We start from the raw sequence: 23,330 nt of genomic DNA on the forward strand, positions 1-23,330 counted from the left end.
ATGATTCCTCCTAGTGGCACTGGTTGAATGTCTGTCAGCTCTCCAAGCTAATCAAAGTCTTAATGACACTTTTTTTAACCACTTCAACCCCAGCATCTCTATTCTGGGGGGAGCGTTCAGCCAAATTAGCAGATCTACAAGCTCACACCGCATTGCAACGTGTTGTGAGCTTGTAGATCTGCTATGTTTGGCAAATCAATTTGTGTAGAGTGAAATCGGAAGCATATACCAAAAGCGGTGGGGAACACCAGAGCCTCGGTACCGGCTGGACGCCGTATCGGTGCGGCACAGGCGGTGGTCTTTCTCTTGACGCTGTCAGGTGTTGTTTAAAGGACAGTGTTCTGTCCAGCTTCACCGCAAGATAGGATGGGGAGGAGTGGGACTGTAAAAATATACAAATGACACCACTGCTATCACCGAAGAGCACACCCTATGACCCTAATCGATCACGTCTAGGAATTTCAACAATTTAGGCAGTTCTCACATCCAGAGTGACTTACAGTAAGCAACAACACATAGTAATGCATCAAATTCATAAACAATTGTCATCAAGAATAAGAAGTATAGACTATCCAGACTATTGGCAGCAACAACAAGGGAGTGATGTGCGAAGCTCTTTTCTATGAAGCCATTCATAGACTATAACGGCCATGTCTTTCTTCCAGATGTACTGCAGGTCTCTCCAGGAATCTGCATTCCTCTGAAGACGACTCAAAGTAAGACCCTGTTAGGCCTGTCAAAAAGAACCTTAACTGAAACGTTTATTACTGTAAGTGATATGTTTAGCTTCTGTTTAAATGTTCTCTATAAATAAAAGTTTTATGTATATATGTTGTGACAGGATAGAATATATATCTGGCTCTTGGCCACTCTAATCAATCTTTCTTTGTTAGGATGAAGATCGCGGTAGACGTCGCTGGAACGCGGCTGCTGGACAGGGAGTGCACACACATACACACACACATACACACACACACACACACACACACAGAAAGGCTAATTTGGTGTGTGTGTTTTTTTTCCTTTGTTAGAATGGAGATATCGATAGACGATCTGATGTTCCCTGGACAGAGATTCGTTCCAAAGCTCCCCCCCCCCCCCCCCCGGGGGCTTCCTCAGAGGACTCTGATGAGCTGTGAGTAGGAATAGTTCTTGCTTGTTTCTGAGGATGGATAACTGCTTTTGTACTGTTATGGTACGAAGAATGGCATCATTTACAGTAATCCAAATGTTTTAAATATTTTAGGATAAATCTAAATGACTCTGCACAATAGTTTGAGAGTCAATATCTCATATCATGAGCGTGCCTCTTGGTCTTTGTAACAACTTGAATACAAATTACAAAAGATGTTGAGGACTGTACATGTGTTGATGCCTCCTAGTGGCACTCTGGTTGAATGTCTGTCAGCTTTCCAAGCTACCGGTAATCAAAGTCTTAATGACACTTAACCACTTCAACCCCAGCATCCCTATTCCGTTCAGCAAAAATAGCAGATCTACAAGCTCACACTGCAACGTGTTGTGAGCTTGTAGAGCTAATGGTTTATTTCTTTCTCTCTCAGGATGGAGATCATAGACACAGCTGGAGGCTGGAGCCTCTAGAGATGGAGATCTGCAGGTCTGTCCATGGATGGGAGGACGGAGGACGGAGATCTGGGTAGACGCTGGAGGACTTCGGACCTGGGCCTTCTCAGTGAGGAACTCAACGGTACGAACCGCTTTAGGGTTAGGGCTTTTTTAGGCATCGTAAAAAGCCAATAATCGTCCGTTGCCGATAATTGTTCGATCCCTATTCTTAAACGTTACTGTAAGTGCATGTGTATGTTGTGACAGGACACGCACGCACACAGCAAAGCTAATTTGGGGTGTGTCTTTCGTTCTTTGTTAGAATGGAGATCTCAGCCGATGCCCGAGATCCGAAGCTTTCCCTGGGTGTTTCCGCTGAGGACTTTTGGGTCGCTGGGAGGCTCGGACGGAGCTAGAAGGTTCGGTAGACGCCACTGGAACCTGTTTAGGCCTGTCAGAATTTAAGGTTTTATAATGGCCGATTTTAATTGTCGCTCAAATAAATTACAAGTAACAATTTAATTGCGTCATACTAACATTCTAAATAAAACTTTGGCTTTTGTAGGCTTTGTAAATAAAAAGCTGCACATGGCATAATTCAATAACTTTATACACTAAAAAAAGAGAAGTAAATTACAAAGTGACACATTTAGAGCTTGTAGATCGGTTGCTTGCATTATTTCTTTAAAATGTTTGACAATATATGAACATTTTCAACATGGAGACGATTATGAAAAAGTATCTAAAATACTTGGCGATTAGGTAATTGTGACAGGCCTAAATCCTTCTAGTTGTGTTTTTTATATCATGTTCTGTAATCAGTTAGGGTTGACTATAGACTTTTTTTAGGAACAAGATCATCATGCCGGTGAAGAGCACGTTTCTAGCCGATGGAGCAACTATTTCTGATCACCTTTGGAGTTACATCACAGCAAGGTAACTATACAACACACGCACACACACTATGATCATGACATGACATCAGCTTGTGACTGCAACTTGTTCCTGTTCGCATTATGACTCGGCACTGCTAGTCTCGGACAGGAACAAACTGCAGGTTGAAAAGGCCCTCAGCTCTGAACTCGGTAGAATCTGCACCTGGCTCGCTGATAACAAACTATCTTTACACCTGGGAAAAACTGAATCCATTCTCTTTGGATCTAATAGTAATCTCAGCAAGGCAAATGGCTTCTTGGTTAGAGTTGGTGACAATGTTATCACACGTAAAGATGAAATTACCTACCTAGGTTCCATCCTGGAGGCTAATCTTTCCGGTGATAAAATGGCCACCAACGTAATCAAAAAAGTCAACCAAAGAACAAGATTCCTTTACAGGATCTCCTCACTGGTCAACAAAAACACCTTGGGTGAGCTCGCCCCAACAAACCGCTACAAGACCTTAACATGAGCCCTCGTACAAGGTTTCTTTGACTATGCATGCACCTCCTGGTACCACAGCACCTCAAAGGCCCTTAAAACTAGGCTCCAGACCTCCCAAAACAAACTGGTCAGGCTCCTACTTGGCCTCACCCCCCGAACCTACCTCACTCCTGCCCACTTTGACAGGCTGGAATGGCTTAGGGTCGACGACAGAGTACAGCATCTTGCAATGGGTCTGGTCCACAAGATTCGATACACCACCAAGATACCCATGTACCTGTCTAGATACTTCCTTTATGTTAACGAAGTCCACACCCACAACACCAGAGGGAGTGCAACGAACCATGTACAACCCAGATTCGGCACAAACAAGGGACTCAATTATTTTCACTCCTATGCCACCAAAATGTGGAACGCCCTACCAACAGTCATTAAGACATGTGAATCCCTTGACTCCCTTTTCCCCCTCACTGTATAAGTTTATTTTCCCTTTTTACCTCCTTTATGATGAATTCCTGTTCTGTTCTTTGACTATATATATAGAAGTGTCTTATTTGTACGTCTCTAAATGTTTTGATGAATTGAACCCTCTTGAACCCTCTTGTAAACAAGTGTAATGCTTAATTGGGTCGTCCACTTACAGTTAACAGTCTTTGTATTGAGTTTGTGCTTGACATGTACTGTAATTCTGCAAACTGTTAATAAATATTTCAATCAATATTGTTTTATGAACAAAGTAGTAATGAGCATTTCTTTCTTTTCTTTAGGACGTTGCTGGTCTCCTGTGTGGCTCCATCTGGAGGTCACCAGGGTTCTGAGTCACTCAGATCCTGACTGGTAGTGGTGATATGTAGATGTGATCAATCAGGGCTCTAAACAATAAAATAATAAACCAATATAAATAACTAGATAATAATAATATAAATAAATGGATAAAACGAACGATAAAAAAATAGATTATAGTAAAATAAAAGTAAATTACAATAGTAAAATAAAAGTACATTAAAATTAGTAATACATAAAATAAAATTAGTAATAGCATAGTAATGGATAAAATAAATATAATTAGTAATATAGACAATAATACATAAAATAAATTAAATTATCAATATAGTAATGCATTAAATTAGTAATAACAGTAATACATAATATAAATAAATGCATAAAAAATAAAAATAGTAATAACAGTAATACATAAAACAAATACAATTTGTAATGCATGAAGTAAAATTTGTAATAACATAGTAATACATAAAATAAATACAATTAGTAATATAGTTATACATAAAATTAGTAATAACATATAAAATACAATTAATACATAAAATAAATTCAATTACTTTGTGTTATAGAATGACTTAAAAAAACAAACAAAAAATATCAATCACATCTACATATCACAACCAGGCTATATTGCCAGCAGGCAGGTGGACTGTAGACTCACTACAGCTGTCACAATGTGGTATACTTTGTTTTGACCCAACTGGCCTCCAAGAAGAGGCGAGCATGGAGCCGGACATCTGATGATACACGAGAGAAGACGTCATAGTCAAAAAAAATTGTAATAAAAGTAATATGTTTCATGTTGATTGTAATTTATGCATGATGCCATATATCTGTAAATATTCATTATTTTCTTGTTAATAAATTATTGCATCTATACCCGGGTGTCCGTTATGTGTCCATTACCCTTAGATCGCGCCGCCGCGGATTTATTTATTTCCCAAATGGTCTAAAAATGAGTTATTTAGCATACTTTTACCAATTAATTAGCCATTACTACAGGTCAACTACCAGTAAGTCTCATGGTCGGGGGGTAGGACCAAGTCTCATGGGTTTTGGGATTTGTTTATAAACATTTTGGTATTTGTTTATTAACATTTGGGATTTGTTTACAAACATTTGGGTTTGTTTATAAACATTTGGGATTTGTAAGTCTCATGGGGGGGGTAGGACCACTACCAGTTGACCTGTAGTAAGTCTCATGGTCGGGGGGGTAGGACCAAGTCTCATGGGTTTTGGGATTTGTTTATAAACATTTTGGTATTTGTTTATAAACATTTGGGATTTGTTTATAAACATTTGGGATTTGTTTATAAACATTTGTGATTTGTTTATAAACATTTTGGGATTTGTTTATAAACATTTGGGATTTGTTTACAAACATTTGGGATTTGTTTATAAACATTTGGGATGTGTAAGTCTCATGGGGGGGGTAGGACCACTACCAGTTGACCTGCGAGCACGCACTCGCGCACACACACACACACACACACACGCACACAGTTACAAATTAAATAACATTTGCTGATAGAGGGATACCGGTAGTCTACAATCCACATGCTTCTGTTTAAAAAAACAGTAGGTGACCATATGACACAGGGTCTTCTTTCCCCGCTGTTTTTCTGTACTACGTGTTGTTTTTGTTGTTGGTGTTGAACAGACCTGTGAAGATGAGTATCCTTCGGGACAATAAATATTATTATTATTATAGGGTACTTTTTCCACCAGTGTTTTTTGTTGTTTCATGCAGTCTGCTTGTGGCTCGACGGTCTGTCACTTGAGCATGGAAGGAATACAAGACTGCATGTCGCCAGCACTATGCTAATGGGATGGCAGTGGCTTGTTTGTTTACACTTTGCTATTGTAATAATGCAGTGACACATTTTGCAAGTAATGAATTCCGCATCAGAGGAGGAGGCCCAACAACATGACTTGCCTGACTTGGCAGACATTCAATTTCACTATTAATTTATACCCAGCCCTATCTAATGACTATTAGCTCTGAGCAGCCCAACTCCTGGCAGAATGAATGATTGGGTTTATACCGTTTATATACATGCATGGAAACCCTGCGTACAAAGTCACCGACACAGGTAGACCCACGTACGAATAGACCCTCCATTACATCTCTCTCTCTCTCTCACGTGCACGCACACACACACACACACACACACACACACACACACACACACACAGATGTGGGGAAAAACAGACACTGAACCGATTGTTTTAACCGGTTTTGACCTGAGATCAGATTCTAAAAATGTCTTCTACATCCTGACAGTTTTCTGAAAAAGCTATGTTTCTATGTCAGTCGTTCTTCGATTTCTCAAAAATAGCAGACCTACAAGCTCGTAGCGGCGCGCTATGAGCTTGTAGATCTGCTATTTTTCAATAGCTAAAGCATGAAAAAGGAAAAAAACAACCACACTGTCTTCAAATGCAGTGACATTTATTAGCAACAGGCTATCTTTCCAAAGATAGCCTGATGAAGGCCGCATAGGCTGAAACGTTGCTATTTCCCTAATAAATGTCACTGCATTTGAAGACAGTGTGCGGTTGTTTTTTTCCTTTTTCAATTTTGGGACACCGTTCCCTTCTCCTACGCACCTGTCGTTTGTAGGTGTGCAAAAGCTTTGCTTTTCAATAGCTAAAGCATACCATAATGCCCAAAAGGGATTCCCCGTTCAGAATGGGTTAAGTTGCAAGAATTATTCAGAAGTTAACACTAATTCATAACGCTGGCAGCTGCTCCATCGAATCTTTGGCTCCAGCTTGCCTCCCGGTGTGACGAATCTGCCAGATGGAATTGCTGGACAGAGAAAATGGCTTTTTTTCCCCCCTCTTTTTCGTTGTCCTTTCCTTAATTAAATAGTTTCATTGGACCAAACCCAGAAGGAGGATGTACATCCGGGAGAGTATAATGCACAGGATGAGCAACTTAACCCATTCTGGCCGGGAACCCATTTCGGTGTTGGCATCATGTCATGCTTTAGCTATTGAAAAATAGCAGATCTACAAGCTCATAGCGCGCCACCGAGTGGCGCGCTACGAGCTTGTAGGTCTGCTATTTTTGAAAAAAAAATCGAAGAACGACTGACATTTTTTAGAATCTGATCTCAGGTCAGAATGGGTTCATCAGACCAGTGTGTGTCCCAGTGGAAACCTCGTATGAATCTGATCTCGGGTCAGAATGGGTTAATAGTTCTTCTATAGCGCAATAATGTTCCTCCACACCTACTGCTCATTCCCTCGTCAACTCCCCCTCTGTTGTTTCTGTCCTAATTGGCTCCATAATGCCTCACAGCTGTCTGTGTTTTGCTTTGCAGAGTTCCATCTTCTGTTCTGCCATGCTGCTTTGACCTTGCACCTGCATCATGTCCCTGGATGCTGAACTATTATAACATAACTACACTTCTGGGTTTATTTGCCTGGACTTCCTGGATTTCCCACTTCACTGTCCTGTAAAAGTGAGTAGAATTTGGTCAGAATTGTATTGAAAGGTGTAATGGGAATGAATGGTCTCACTATTAGTATAAGTAAACAACATCAGGAAGAAGCATGACTCAACCATCAGCATTCGAACTCCATTCTTTTATTGTATATGTCTTCACACCAGAGAGAGACTATAGTGTCTCCCTCCAGAGCTTCCCTCAGCCCTTAATTCCCACACACATATTTTATACTTTCAGCAGTGTACAGAGTTTCAGGAGTAACAAGAGATGGTCATTCCTTACATGGACTCTATTCTATAGTTAACTCACACAGTTTGAAATAGGTTCACATGAGTCGGCAGTCTCTAATGTTTATATGCATTTTTGCCACCACAAAGGATAGCCCCTTGATATGCAGCATCTCATTTTAGAGGGGGTCCCGTACACGGGGAAAAACATTACATACAGTACAGTGCAGTTACACAAATAGACAGTGCACAACAATAGACAATACAGACATGTACACTAGATACAGTTAGCTTGCTCATCCTCTCCCACCCACTCCTGGAACTCTTTCTTGACAAGCACATTGAGAGTACAGTACAGAGACTTGAAACAGGGGTCAGAAGTAAACAGCAGTACGGGCAGTGTTGGTAGCATGAACAGGTTGTTTTGACACGTTTGAGAAAATTCCCTATAGTTTGTATGGAATCTGCCCAGGCCTGCTTTGTCGACCTGCACCTTATTGGCCTATAACCCCTAATCTCTGAAGACAGATTCTGGTACAACGGCAGAATAATCTGACAGAACCACTGCCCAAAACATGTAATGTTGAGGAATAAACAAAGAAGGAATATAAACACAGAAGCATGAAGGTCGGATGATGTGGAATAAGAAAAGTAAAGCTAGGAGCCCAACCAAGTTACTGTTTTTACATAAAAAAGGAGGTGGTGCATTCAAAAACAAAGGGAGAGGAAAATCACCCTTTTTTTTACCGAATGGATTCCCAGATTATACCTTTCCCCTGACACACTGTGACAGATGCACTGTATAACTAGTGGTATCTTTGTATTTTTTTAAATAAATGCTCCAGTGAAATTGATTGATTCTAAAAAATGTTAGATTGCCCACATGAAAGGCTGGAGGGGGCTGTCAGCACACAGGAGAATTAGTTTCTTCAGAAGAGGTGCATACATACATGGGACCTTGAGAAAAGCACGTTTTGCTTTGCGTTGAAGGTCTGACTCTTACCTTTTGTTCTCCTTGTCATGTCACAAATTACATTTATTTTGTTTTCCATGTCCCTCCAAGTTCATCTTATTGTCTCAATATAGAATATTAAAAGACCATGTCTTCAAAAAGACACGGTTTCTATCATTTCTATTGGCTCCTTGACAACGATGTTGGGGAATCTATTTGTTATACGCCGGCTCTTTTGCTGTTGGAATAATTTAGCCCTTTCAGAGCTTTGGAGAGATTTAGCTTGAAGCAACTCTGTACCATATCATCTCAAACCTTCAGAGGATTGCAGTGTGTCTCGACTATTCAGTCAATCTATTATCAGTCTTTTTGACATGTAGCCTTCAGATAACATTCCATTTCACTTTCTTTCTTGAGTCAAATATGTCTTGCAGTCGCAGATATGTGACGTGAGGTGAAGTGAGCTGCCTTTTTCTATATAAAATAATAATTCATACTGTCAAATTGTTAAATGGAGCATCACGATAGTTCAGGCAGCCACGGACAGTTTTCTGGAAAAGCTATGTTTCTATGTCGGTCGTTCGATTTTTCAAAAATAGCAGACCTACAAGCTCGTAGCGTGCCACTCGGTGGCACGCTATGAGCTTGTAGATCTGCTATTTTTCAATATCTAAAGCATAACATAATGCTAACACCAAAAGGGGTTCCGCCCAAAATGGCTTAAACCTGATGGTTCTGTCTGGGCGGTCATTTCATGCTCCACGCTCAGTGATCAAAGTCCCTCCACATCCACAGCTTCCTTCTGTACAGCTTAGCTCTTCATGTGGATCTTTTAGTTATTCACTTAGTTCGTTTTTTGCCAAAGCTTTATACTACATATTATTCTGTAGTAGCACAGCAGCTACACCGCTTAATTCAATGCAGTATCATCGCAATAAATCTTGGTGAAAGTGTTTTGACCGAGGAAAATATATAGCCTACAGTACATTGCAAATTAAACTTACCATAATTGGAAACACAAAAGTAAAGTATCCACCAGCTTAACTTGTGAAATTTAAGTTCAAGAGGAACATTTATTTATTAATTTGCTCCCACTCTAGTTTGCAAGAGCATTTTACCAACCGCCCTTAGGCACGAGGAATATCTATTCTGCCAAGTACTGTACTTCTAGGGAATAGAAGTGTCCTTGAGCAAGAGGACAGTGGAGGCCCTATGCTGGAGGCTGGCAACGCTGGCAACTCAGGGAGGGAAAAACAAGAACCCCCGATGCTTCCTGGATCATTTTCCACCGGAAACAAACCTTCTGCTGTTTTGATTTCACACCCGGAGATATTCTTATATCTTTACTCACCGTATAGTCCATTGGATCAAATCAAGATGCCAATACCCTCTAGTCACGGTCGTTCCATGTACATCATCATGCCTGACGACAGGGCTGCGTGCGGTCCAAACAACCACCCTCCTGTTGTCTGCGGTCTGTTTCCATTTGATTCACAATGGAATGGCATCATGTCTCATACGGAACCGTTTCCACTGCTCCTTTTGTCTAATTACTAGAAAACCCGGCTATAGGCAATGATGTACGGAGGTGTGGCGGAAAAGAGATGAATCATCCTTCACCGTATTCTGTGTTCTTGGAGTGCGTGTGCATGGAGTACACATAGAAACCCTGAGAATGATACATGCCTGAATGTGAGGGCTCTGTTGTTATGCCACCACGGGGGGTATTTTCCTTTGATGGTGCGTCTGTGTTTGCGTGTGTGTGCGCGTGTGTGTGTGTGTGTGTGTGTGTGTGCTTGCATGCGTGTGCGTGCGTGTGTGCGTGTGCCTCTGAAACAGGTTGATGACTACAAGTATTTGGGTTCATATATATCTTCTTCCTAAAAGGCCTTTCAAACTAGGAAGGGTATGGCCTGGTCAGCCTGCAATATGACATGCATAAGATCTGGTGACATATGACATGTAATGGAAACCCACAGTAGTGTGTCACACCCCACATGTGAAGACGCACTCTTCATATAGCGAAGCTAGCCCCACCCCTAGACCCCCTCATGGGAGCGTCTTGAGGCAACAGAGATTTACAACAGGTAATCAAGCTATTAACAGAGAGAGACAACAGTAAACCACAGCTGTCTTCTTACAACTGCCTAAGGTCCTTTTAAAGATTTCACCTAGGAAATTCCTTGACAGGCATGGTCAGCCTGCAATATGACATGCATAAGATCTGGTGACTGTACCTATACTTTAGGTAGGCCTACTACTGGCTGTTTTATTCCTTTTTTCCCCCCAGTCAAGTTTAATTCATTATACAAAAAATGAATATAAATAAAACAACACTCAGTCAAAACCCTCTCGCCTGCTCTGTTTGATTGTTGAAAGCATCTTCTTCTGTTCCAGCCGCTCCTTGTTCCTCTCGCTAAGCCTGGATTCTCTAAGCGCCGTGTCCTCTGCGGTCGGTTCACAAGGCTTCTCACTGGCGTCAGCTATGATGTCAGAGATCTTCTCCACGCAGTCACCGAGGTTCCGCTGCTGGCTCCGACTTCGCTCCGAGGTCACCAGCAGCTCCCCGGCCTTGTTGATACGCGTCTTGTTCTTCTCCAGGATCTTCCGTCTGACGTCTTCAGCGATCCAGTCTGCCGTGTTCACATGGAACTGCACCTCTGCTTTGGTGCTGACCTTATTGACACGCTGACCCCCTGGACCACCGCTCCGGCTGTAACGCACCGTCAGCCGGTCCACTGGAACGTCAACCTGGGCATCCTGCGTGCCTCGTGTTCCTGCTCGGTTTCTGTACCCGACAACACTTAGAGAGATGCAACGTCTGATCAGAGTGTTTCTTTCGCGAGTTCGGTTTACTTGGAGATGAATCAATCTGTTTATACACATGGAGGTCGCCATGTTGAATCGACCCTGTCCTAAATGTACTGTAGCGCCCAAGTCCGAGACTTTCGGTTGCCAAGGAAGTTCAGACGTATGTGCTTCAAACTGAAGTCCAAACAGGATACAGACAGCTTAGGAAGAAAACAGTTAAAAAACTAGTTTACCTCTGCCACTGGAAACACCTGCGCCTGATTAGGGACAGGATTAAATACCCTAAATGTAACCCAACCTGGCAACCTTGATTGCTAATGCAGTGAGCATCTTGGACGTGATGTCACTGAGGAGGAAAGTGATGTCACTGAGGAGGAAAGTGATGATTCTGACAAGTCCTGGAAAAGACGTGCTGTGATTGGCCAGTAGTCACTTTGAGTGGCAGCGTGCCGTGCCACGGCAATTTTTGTAACCCTATAAAGCCCAAACTACACCAATGGGTGGAGACGCAACAAAAGGTTTTTATAGCGTTCGTCGCAGCGGTGCGATATGTCCTGTTGAACGTCGCCGCATGTCGACGCAAGTGATTCAATTCAAAGGTTGCTGTGGTTTCTTGCAACTACATGCGACTACTGGCAACCGTTTTGTAAGGAGTTGCATATATAGAGACCCATTGGTGTGGTTTGGTTGCTGCTGAAGTGCTGATGTTCAGGGCCGTGCAGAAAGCACTGAGGGGCCAGGGGCTCGAACCCCAGCAGAGGGCTCATGTGTGGGCGAGCACAGCACGCACTGATTTTTGGGGGTGGTCGTTTTGTGGGGTCCGTCCCTTAATTGGGACATTTCATGTCATTGGACAGTAAAATAAGCAATACGTTCTCATTAGTCTGAAATTAAAATGGCAGCCAGCACATTAAAAGTATAATTACTAAAAATATTATGATAGTGGAATTTGAACTTGTCAAATACACACACACACACACACGTCCTCAGAGTCAAGTGTAGCCATTTTCTATCATTCATAAATCATAATGCCCACTGCATTATGATTTATGAATGATAGAAAATGGCTACATTTACATCTCAGCAATGCGACAAAGATGTCAGCCCTAATGCAATTAACCAGGAATGATCTTAAACCCTGCATGCCAACAGTTCTAGTTGACCTTTTAACTAGATCTAGCCCAAAGTAATGGACCAATTAAATTGAAATGAAGGTCGACGCTACACCGTGGGATTACTCTGAATGCACAACAACACCACAGTTTATTTTTAGGACGTGGGCAAGCGCTATTTTCATTTTAACCCATTCTGGCCGGGAACTCATTTTGGTGTTAGCATCATGTCATGCTTTAGCTATTGAAAAATAGCAGATCTACAAGCTCATAGCGCGCCACCGAGTGGCGCGCTATGAGCTTGTAGGTCTGCTATTTTTGAAAAATCGAAGAACGACTGACATTTTTATAGAATCTGATCTCAGGTCAGAATGGGTTATAATCAGACCAGTGTGTGTCCAGTGGAAACCTCGTATGAATCTGATCTCAGGTCAGAATGGGTTAAAAAATGATTATGCAAACGACGTGGATAATTATGATCTTTCATAATTACTACCCCACTCATCACTATAATCTCATTGCCTCTGCCACACTTCATTAGCCTTTTCTTTTTTATACGCCTTTAGCCTGTTTATACACAATATATCTGGTTCATACTTTACATCTTGTTTCCACTAGTGATTATCAGTCAAGCAAAAGCGCACATTATTGGTTTTGATCCTGAGCTTCAAACAGACCCGTTGAGTTTGTGAAGTTCCTTCTTCAGCTCGCTGCGGAAACTTCACAGCGATAAATCCTTTGACAAAACTATACAGCCAGATCATTCCCTGGGAGCACGCCTGGCCTGTGTTCCTTCCATTTTCCTTCAGCTCTGTGGTCCCTCGGCCCTATTCCCTCACTCCCATGTTCTTTTATTAGCCTCAACCATGCAGCCAGTATACTGTAAGCCAGTATACTGTAAGCCAGTATACTGTAAGCCACTCGGTCGGTCGGACTGTCCAGAATATTAAAGCGTAAACAGAGTCTCCGTGTGTCACCAATAATGTGTTTGCTATATGTTGAATCCAATTGCTTTTTCTCACCCCCACATACATAAGGTCGACATCATAAACCGTACTGTACTTGTTTATACTGTGAGTATAATTCAACAGCTTGCAACGACACAGCTATACAGTGGGTAAGAAGAACCCTATACGCCGGTAACCCACGGGGAATATCGTGTTTTACAACCTGTCTGTGATGAACAGTTAACCTGAATTTACTTTGTACTATAGCTCCATTAAACCCATTTCGACCTGAATCATGATAGTTTTCAGAAAAACCCATCAGTTGTTCTCAAACTATTTCATGTCAAGGAGCCCCAGAATTATATGTAATTGCCCACCGATTCCCATCTGAAAATATGTTGTTCCAGGACCCCCCCGAAGCAAAGATTTGAGTTAAAAAACGTTCTCTCTGAAGGAATAAATATTCAAAGATTTGCGCCACACTTTCACAATCTTTAAAAAATAGCAGATCAACAAGCTCGTAGATCTATGAGCTTGTAGATCTGCTATTTTTCAATAGATAATGTTTAAAATAATGGTTAAAACACCAAAAAGGGGTTCCCGCCCAGCCTGAATGGGTTAATGGTAGCTTTAATAAGCCAACACATTTTACGAAATAAGCTGCTTATTGGGTAAATGTGTTGGTGCACCTGCTGCTTGTGTTGTGCTCCTTCAACATTCCAGGTGCAAATTGAAACCAAGACTAATATAATGCCTCCAGTGGGTTCAGGTTAATAGGATCATGTAATACCACCATCTGCAGTACGGCTGGAGTTCTCTCCAGGCAACATACTCTCTCCAAGGTCCCGATAATAAGGCATCAAAAGCATTTTAATGCTCGACATGTCCTTACTTGACATGTCAAATTTTAATGTGTGCTAGTACTGTAAAAACACTAGCTGCTAACTAAACTTGATCAACAAACTAATTAAGATAATTTAACATTGTATATAATATAATTATTTATTAAGTTGTGGTATCATCAGCTGTATTTATATTTCCTCAGAGTTTGCCCAGCGTTAGACACGCCGTGGTCATACTGTAGATTTCACAATGCCACACCAGACTTCCCGGTCCTTCATTGCCATCCCCAGTTCCTGCTTACTGCATGATGCATGTGTCCCTACAGCGATGACATGTCTCCTTTGAGGCAGGACTCCAGAGAAGAAGGGAAGATATAACCTCATTGTCAGCTCTGTATAGCAGTGGCCGGAAAACTGTGTTCTTCTGGATCGGACAGAATTAGGACTTGGGCGCTACACTAAAACGTAAACAATGACCTTGGTACAAGTTGACTGTTTATAGGGAACAAGTCAGACCAGTGGGATTGGTTTAGGGCACACACAGACAGCCTGTGTGTGTGTTGGTGTGGAGTGGACTGATCATCTATTCTACAAGACAGTTCTGCTGCTGTTGGTGATCGATTACACTTGACTACCACACCAACACACACACACGCCCTGTCCATGTACGTGTGTCTACTTCCAAAACCGCCCCCACTGGTTCCACTTACTTCCCTCGGCCGTTGAACAGAGGCAGTTTTGGAGTGGTGCTAATTAACCACTCCAATGCGGGACTGTCTGTCTGTCTGCCTGCCTGCCTGCCTGCCTGCCTGCCTGCCTGCCTGCCTGCCTGCCTCCTGCCTGCCTGCCTGCCTGCCTGCCTGCCTGCCTGCCTGCCTTCCTGCCTGCCTGCCTGCTGCCTGCCTGAGCACGGAAATACCATCGCAATACCGCTGGGTGGCACTGTTGAGTACCGTCACTCACTCACTCACTCACTCACTCACACTAACACACATACGTAGAGAGGCCATGGGGGAGGAGGGCTTGTACAGTGCAGTAGTTCAGAGTAGTCTGATTCTTGACCTATACGTAGCTACATTGGCACTTACTACTAGCTGCTGACAGTCAAGGATGAAGTATAGACGTGTGCTTTAAAAGACTGATGTGGTGAATGAATGTTCGCTGAGTTCAACATCCATATTTATAGCTGTTCAAAGTCTGACTATAATGTGCCTGCACGTCTCTGCGTACGTACTTGCGTGCGTGTGTGTGTGTGTGTGTGTGTGTGTGTGTGTGTGTGTGTGTGTGTGTGTGTGTGTGTGTGTGTGTGTGTGTACGGACCCGGTTGTAATGCATGTAACTCGAGAACTGTTTGACCCACCGACTTCACATTCGACACACGTCTTCCACACCCCCACAGGGAGTGCAGTGCCCGGTATCGAGTCGTGCAGTGACCCACGGTTCTCCAGAACCACCACAAAAAGGCTCTGGTCATGCAGGCTCTGCCAGTAAAGGGCCTAATGAGGCCAACTCCATTCACCTGGGCCAGGCTCTGCCAGTGGGCCCGATTGATTGCCAAGTACACTTTTCAGTTTGCAGACTCCACACACACACACACACACAGGCACATACACAGATCTCCATGTGGGACACCGGCTGACAGTTAAAACGGGTGACAACGAATATCATTAGGTTCCCAAGTTGCATCGTTCCCATAAGTAGGCCGGTGGCCGACTGCGACGGGCACGTACAGGTCTAGTACAAAATAATTATATAAACACTCAACGTAGAGAATCAACAGCCCTCGATCGTCTGCACAGTAAGTAAAACTGTTTGTCTCCTTCTATCGGGGTGCATACGTCTTTTAGACAGGTTAGACTAACAGTCCGACAGGCATTAGTTCGACAACATCATGTCACTCCCAAGTCCCAACATGCGTGGCCGGTTACAACTAACCCGTGGGCGGGTTAAAACTCATCTGTCCGTCACTCCCAACATGCGTGGCAGGTTATAACTTAACCTGTAGCGGGTTAAATCTAACATGTGGCTCCCGACATGCGTGGCAGGTTATAACTAACCCGTGGCAGGTTAGAACTATAGCCTGTGGCTTCCTGTGAGTTTAGGTTTAGGGTTGCAGGTTTTGTTGTGCTTGGTTCAATACCTGGCCAACCTTGGCCCTGACCAAACCCTTCAGTGACGTCATCAGAATGGTTCTTATACAGTACACATACTATAGTGTGGCTCTCTAGAATGTGAAGTCGGTTCTCGAGTTACGTACATGCATTACAATATACACACACGTACGCACGTACGTACGCAGAGACGTGGTGCATTTATATTCGTATAGGACTTTGAACAGCTATAAATATCGATGTTGAACTCAGTGAACATTCCCGACATAAAGCACACGTCTAAGATGTTGAACCATATGCACTCAATTGTAATTATGCGTGCGTGCGACTGCGTACGTGCGTGCCTGCCTGCGTGCGTGTGTGCGTAGCCTTGACTGACACATAGACAATGAAGTGCTAATTGGTGATTTTTCACATTCCCATGTGACCTTTCATTGCTCCGGTAGTTTGTTCTGAGACAGACAGTGCATAATGTAAACCCACAGACAGTGGCCTAATTGTACTCCATTGTGAATGAAGTGTCTCCAGACGGTGCTGTGTCTGCTGTACTGTACGTGTCATGTTTCTTCTGCAAACAAACACATTTAGACTCATTTTTGCAACAGCTTTAATACTGTAGCCGAATATGTGCTCTATTTAATATGCTATAGGTTTTCCCAAGAGTGGTTTGGCTGACACTTGGTGTTTTGCTGCCACCTAGTGGACATAAGCTGAATCTTGAAATCTATATGGGCAGTTGTTTGACATGAGACACTCACAAACGCTGGCGTGCACACACACACACACACACACACACACACACACACACACACACACACACACACACACACAGACACACACACACACACACACACACACACACACACACAGTCACACACAGTCACACACACACACACACACACACACACACACACACACACACACACACACACACAGTCACACACACACACACACACACACACACACAGTCACACACAGTCACACACACACACACACACACACACAGTCACACACACACACACACACACACACACACACACACACACAGTCACACACAGTCACACACACACACACACACACACACACACACACACACACACACACACACACAGCATAACACATCAGCTCTATCCACATGAGAGAGCAACATTGTACATTTAAAAAAAACGTACAACATAGCAGGTCAATCAATGACACCTTGTGAGCTTGTAGATCTGTTATTGTTGCATGCTGACTTACATAAAATAGTGTCAGTGCCATATAGAAGCAGCAAGATTATGTCAGTGCAGGTCACAACCTATAAGTATACTGTAACTAACTATACCCATTTAGGCCTGACGTCGACATTTAAAAAATGTCTTCTAAATCAGTTTCCTGTTGTGTGTCAGTGTGGTTCTCAATATTTCATGTCAAGGACCCCCAAAATTATTTGTAATTGGCTGCCGACCCCCAGCTGAAAATATGTTGTTCCAGGGACCCTCCCCAGAAGCAAGGATTTGAGTTAAAAACTCAAAGCAATACATCAGGGTGGAGGATGGCTATAGGACATCACATCTTAATCAATACATCAGGGTGGAGGATGGCTATAGGACATCACATCTTAATCAATACATCAGGGTGGAGGATGGCTATAGGACATCACATCTTAATCAATACATCAGGGTGGAGGATGGCTATAGGACATCACATCTTAATCAATACATCAGGGTGGAGGATGGCTATAGGACATCACATCTTAGCGTTGCTGTGAGCTTGTCGATCTGCTATTTTCTGCGAATAAGGATGCTAGAGTTTTAACCCATTCTGACCTGAGATCAGATTCATACGAGGTTTCCACTGGACACACACTGGTCTGATTAACCCATTCTGACCTGAGATCAGATTCTAAAAATGTCAGTCGTTCTTCGAATTTTTCAAAAATAGCAGACCTACAAGCTCGTAGCGCGCCACTCGGTGGCGCGATATGAGCTTGTAGATCTGCTATTTTTCAATAGCTAAAGCATAACATGATGCTAACACCAAAATGGGTGCCCGGTCAGAATGGGTTAAGAGGTTAATGGCATATTAATAAAACATAATGAAGCTTACAGTGTTGTAATTTCAGATGTATTATGATCCCAAATACACGTTGGATTTGATCATTTGAAATGACTGCATAATGTCTGTGAATGTTGTGTTCCAGTACTAGCATCCTTTGTTATACCGTGCACATTTTTATTCTCTTCTCTCTTTTTCCACTAACCCAAATTTGTATGAATTCTATTTCATTTTTTTATGTCGAGTGTATCTCAGTGTTTTGTGTTCCATCATAATGTGTAAAGTATTCCAATTTCTTATCACTTTTATATACCCAGACATTTAAAGTATCGCTATTCACTTGTTATTTTCAAGTATTCATGTGAAGTAGAAAGACCCTGGGTTGAACAGTATGCCTGTAATAAGTTGTACATTTAAGAGTACAAGGTTGAGTTGTTATTGTAAGCTGGGAAATGGTACACTCAAACGTACAAAATAATGTTCTTCATTTCTGTTCAATCTTTTTACTTGAGATCTCAAATGTTTTGAAGCAACTGTTGTTGTTTAAAGTCCACTTTAAAAACAGACTTACACTCTGGTACCACAGAAATTACACTAGTACGTTTATCAGTACAGATTGATTACATTATTATATATCTGTACACTGCCAAGAACAAGAATTGTGCACAGTATACCCATGGTTGGTATATATACAGTAATATATCAAAACAGTGCACTGTGTTGCATGACGTTCCCTTCATGTTAATGAATGAATTGCATTGTGTAGCGCTTTTCCAAGTGCTCAAAGCGCTTTACAATGGTTCATTCATTCATACATTTAAATAAATAAAAATAAGTTCACACACCAATGGTGGCAAGCTCACACCGACCGACTCATTGGAGGGTTCAGTGTCTCGCCCAAGGACACTTCGACAGGAGGAGCCGGGATTCAAACCGCCGACCCATAGGGATCATTGGCCAACTAGCTCTATACCTCCTGAGCCACATTCAATGCACACACACACTGCACAGCTGACACCCAGGCTACTGTAACACTTTCTCTTCTGTATGTTCAGTATTTAACTAATGTCTACACTATTGTGTATGCAACTCCATAGTGGTTTGACGTGTACTGTATGTACACGCAGAGTAATGTTTGCATTAAATTGGAATTCCCCTCTACAGCTTCAGTTTGCTTTTCATTAAAAAAGACTAGAGAGAGACAGACAGACAGACAGACAGACAGACAGACAGACAGACAGACAGACAGACAGACATGATTTGTATGCCGTGTGCTACCCCACCACAGTGCTTTCCCCTGGGAAGAATCGCCCATTTTCTTTATATCTCTGTATTGCACAGACTACTGATTTGTGGGTTCATTTGAAGTTCGGCAGAAATGTACTGGAAACATTATGAAAATAGCCATATCAAAGCACACCGACACATTTCTAATACACGTTCTCATAACTGGAAACCCACCCAATCTTTAGGTATTGAATTATTAAGAGTAGAAGGTAATTGTACTGGAAGTGCACTTTTAAGAATCAGCTATTCTATCTAAAAGAGAAAATTGTTTGATTTCCCCCGTGCTATACTTTAGAGGAAGTCTCATTTTAGTATTTTGTGCGTGTATGTTTAGGCTAAAAGCTTATGGTAAGACGGAAATGGGATTGTTCCTGTTGTTTTGTCGTGTTTTTCATTTTAGGCTATTGCTTTATTTATGATGTCCTTGTTGGTTATGCAATAACTTTGCAACCACCTCCACAGTTCCCAACCTGCAGGGCATTAGGTTGGAGCAAGCTTTATATTCAGACTCCAATTTTAAAACTTGCATCTTGAAGATAATACAGGCTAGTATAACCTTCAAGTCAAGAGATTCAAGTCCTAAAATTCAAAGAGGGTTTTCATGGTGCAAGCATCGAAAAGTCTGGACAAGAGCTTACAGGAAAGTACAGTCAGTAGATCCAGAGCCCTCACCTGTAAGTTGTAACCCCCAGGGGTTAACTGGGGAAAGGGAGGAACTCCTTATATGGTCAGCACACACTCTATAGTAGGGAGGATTATCACCACAAAACAAAAAAAACGTGATATTTGAATTAAGTGAAATGACTGAATATACCTTTTAAGAAGTATAGTGAAAATAGCAGATGTTGCATATAGATTGGCTATTTATGTCCACTATATTTTGTGTCCAGGAGAGACATGGAGTTTTAGGTCTCTTGAGCTAAAACATTTGGGAACCACTGGTGTAGAATAGATATAGGCCTACCATATCCACGTCTCCTCAACAGCCTGCACTTTATTTCCCCCACAGTCTCTACCGGGAGACATAACACTGTGAACAGGTGCCATCCAGATGCCACTGAAGCCTCGTTCTCCTCTCCTGCAGGTGACAATAAAGCACTTGGATTACCCATCATGTCACACATGAACACACCACAAACCATTCTATTCACAGGAGCACTGAAATAACATTTACTCACCTCCGCCAAACCTCCAACACAATCAGAGCTTTAACAGCTATACCATCTCCCCTCTCACACGCAGGGGCAAAGCACTTTGGGGGGGGATTGAGCATAATTTGATCTGTCTCACCTGCAGTTATCGTTTATGAGGTTAACAACCTCACCAGCCACCTGAATAGCACTGCACGCAGACTCCTGACCTCTAAAACGGCACTAAAAAACCTTCCTATTCAGGAAAATGACGATGGCCCCACCTCTGGAACCTGCTGTATTATAGCAGTTTCCTTATCTATCTTCTTTTTGTTGGTAGTGCCTTTTGTAGCTTAGTGGCTCACAGCCTCGCCCTGATGACCTCAAAAGTCTAATATCCAACCCGGGGAAACTCCACCCTGTCAGCTGAAGAGAAGCAGCTTGGACTCCTCGTGCATAGAAGGAAGCATGAGGTCAGTCCGTTGCTCTCCCCAGGTTGTCAGAGGTAGTGTAGAGCCCAGGATTACACTACTAGACAATTGACACTGGGTGGAAAAAGATTGTGGTTTTAAAATTGTTGGGATAAAAACATTTAATAAAAAAAGTCTCCCCCAAGCTAAAGGGAATTTCCTTTGGCTTAGTGTTTAAGATATGTTGGCTTCCCATGCAAGAGAACCGGGGGTTCGAATCCTGCAGGGGAATCCCGTGTAATGCCCGCGTTCGAATCCCGGGCATTAAACGCTTAAGCTTATAATATGTTATATCGTCACAGAAAGCATGAGCCTGTTGGTGTCTTGAACAAGTGGAGAAAGAAAGACACTTTAAATTACGATACAGATACCGTCAATACTCTCTTCCCTGTAGTCTGCCCTCTTGACACCGACGGATCAATGGGACCCAATTAAGTGGAATTAACAGTCCGTAGGTATCCTGTAGTAAACCGTCCGCCGCTGAGATTCCGATAATGACAGTGTGTCCCGCTGTGGCATGCTGGAAGTGGGGTCGACAGGGTGGCACCGGAGTAATCCGTCATCGGTCCTTCCCTGGAGGAGCATCACGTCAGGAGCGGAGCGGGCCCTGACTGGGTCTCTTTATCTTGACTGCGTCCATATGGAGCATCACGTCAGGAGCAGAGCGGGCCCTGACTGGGTCTCTTTATCCTGGAGGAGCGCATCACGTCAGGAGCGGAGCGGGCCCTGACTGGGTCTCTTTATCCTGGAGGAGCGCATCACGTCAGGAGCGGAGCGGGCCCTGACTGGGTCTCTTTATCCTGGAGGAGCGCATCACGTCAGGAGCGGAGCGGGCCCTGACTGGGTCTCTTTATCTTGACTGCGTCCATATGGAGCATCACGTCAGGAGCGGAGCGGGCCCTGACTGGGTCTCTTTATCCTGACTGCGTCCATATGTTGCCGGAAGACGGAGACACCGCACCTGTCCCGTCAGAACAGTGTGGGCCGACCCGGCCGGGCCCCCCGGGAGAGGACGGCAGCAGTCCATGATGGCTCCCTGCCAGTGACAACATCCTCCTATACTCCTCCCTCTTTCCTACTACTGCTCCACTGTACTGTGAAGCAGTGGTCCTCAAGGGGCCCACTTTGAGAGGTCCCATTGAGGAGGGGCCACAGGCCGCCGGGGGCCTTGAAGGCTGTAAGTTAATGGGAGTCACTCCCACCCCGTCCCTGACCACCAGGAGTTATAGGTATATATATATATTTCTGAATAGAGCCACCTAACCTAACAATAATAGCACAGTTCAAGGACTAGAAATATAATGGATTATTATGTTGATTACTTGTTTCAGGCAGATTTGCGAATATTAATATGTTGTTGCCTCAAAATGCTCAAATATATTATGAATAATTAAATATTGTGATTTTTTTTGTGCAGCACCAAAAACTTTATAGGCTATCATCACTTATTACTTACTTATTAATTTGTTACCCTTATTGGCCTTGGGCCTTAGTGAAATTAAATGAAATGTATTTGTTATCATTAATGCAGTAGAAGCTCAAAATCAAGCTGTTAAGCTTGACATACTAAGGTGATGTGGTGATAATTTATATTATAAATAAATTGTGGATGGTTAACTTTAACCACATTTTATTTTGATATACCTGTCTACACTACCTGATGTGACCCCTGCATCCGGCATCCGGCTGTGCTTTGTCCAATCAGATTTTGTGACTGCATTGAGGCGGGCGTTTTTCAATTTGGTTTACGTTTGTTTTGTGAGATTTGAGACATAGACAAATTAAGACAATATGCCGGCGAGCGGTTCTTCCAAGAGGAAAGCAAAGGATGCGAAGACGGCTAAATTACTGAAAAAGGTTCCATTGATTTCAAACTTCTTTCTTAAACCACCACATGAAGACGCAGAGTCCGACGAGACAGGTGATGCTGCTGCTGCTGCTGCTGGGACTAGCACTGATGCTAATGCTAACGTCGTCAACCAGGGCGAGTTGTTGTGGAAAATGTTAGCGGGCGGCCAAAAGCAAAACTCCTCAGAGTCTGAGCAGGAAGAAGACTAGCCCCTCTCGGAACCCTCCATAAAGCTTTTATGAAATTTGTTAAGTCTTAAAAATGTCAGAAACTTTACTACCATTGGGTTCTGCTTGTGGGGCTAGAAGAAGACGAGCCTGGCCCTGAAGAAGAAGAGGATATCGCCATTTTAACATCCGAAAATGAGGAAG

General features: G+C 42.9%; 1 protein-coding gene and 1 long non-coding RNA gene across 2 annotated transcripts; one reads left to right on the top strand and one right to left on the bottom strand.

Moving 5' to 3' along the window:
* Positions 1-664: 664 nt before the first annotated feature.
* On the top strand, positions 665-3,856 carry LOC308325356. Its single transcript, XR_013965023.1, has 6 exons — positions 665-716; positions 894-1,135; positions 1,563-1,708; positions 1,889-1,985; positions 2,416-2,502; positions 3,714-3,856. It is a non-coding gene; the product is annotated as an uncharacterized lncRNA (long non-coding RNA).
* Positions 3,857-10,700: 6,844 nt separating this feature from the next.
* LOC308326288 (large ribosomal subunit protein mL62-like) lies at positions 10,701-22,137 on the bottom strand (the record flags this gene model as incomplete). The annotated part of the gene is made up of 2 exons (XM_080779095.1): positions 10,701-11,151; positions 21,992-22,137. 2 exons carry the CDS (start codon positions 22,135-22,137, stop codon positions 10,701-10,703), a joined length of 597 nt encoding a protein of 198 aa, XP_080635221.1.
* Between the last annotated feature and the right edge of the window lie 1,193 nt (positions 22,138-23,330).

Source organism: Protomyctophum bolini (genome assembly GCF_963924005.1).
Source record: "Protomyctophum bolini genome assembly, chromosome: 12".
In the NCBI taxonomy this organism is placed as follows: Eukaryota; Metazoa; Chordata; class Actinopteri; order Myctophiformes; family Myctophidae; genus Protomyctophum; species Protomyctophum bolini.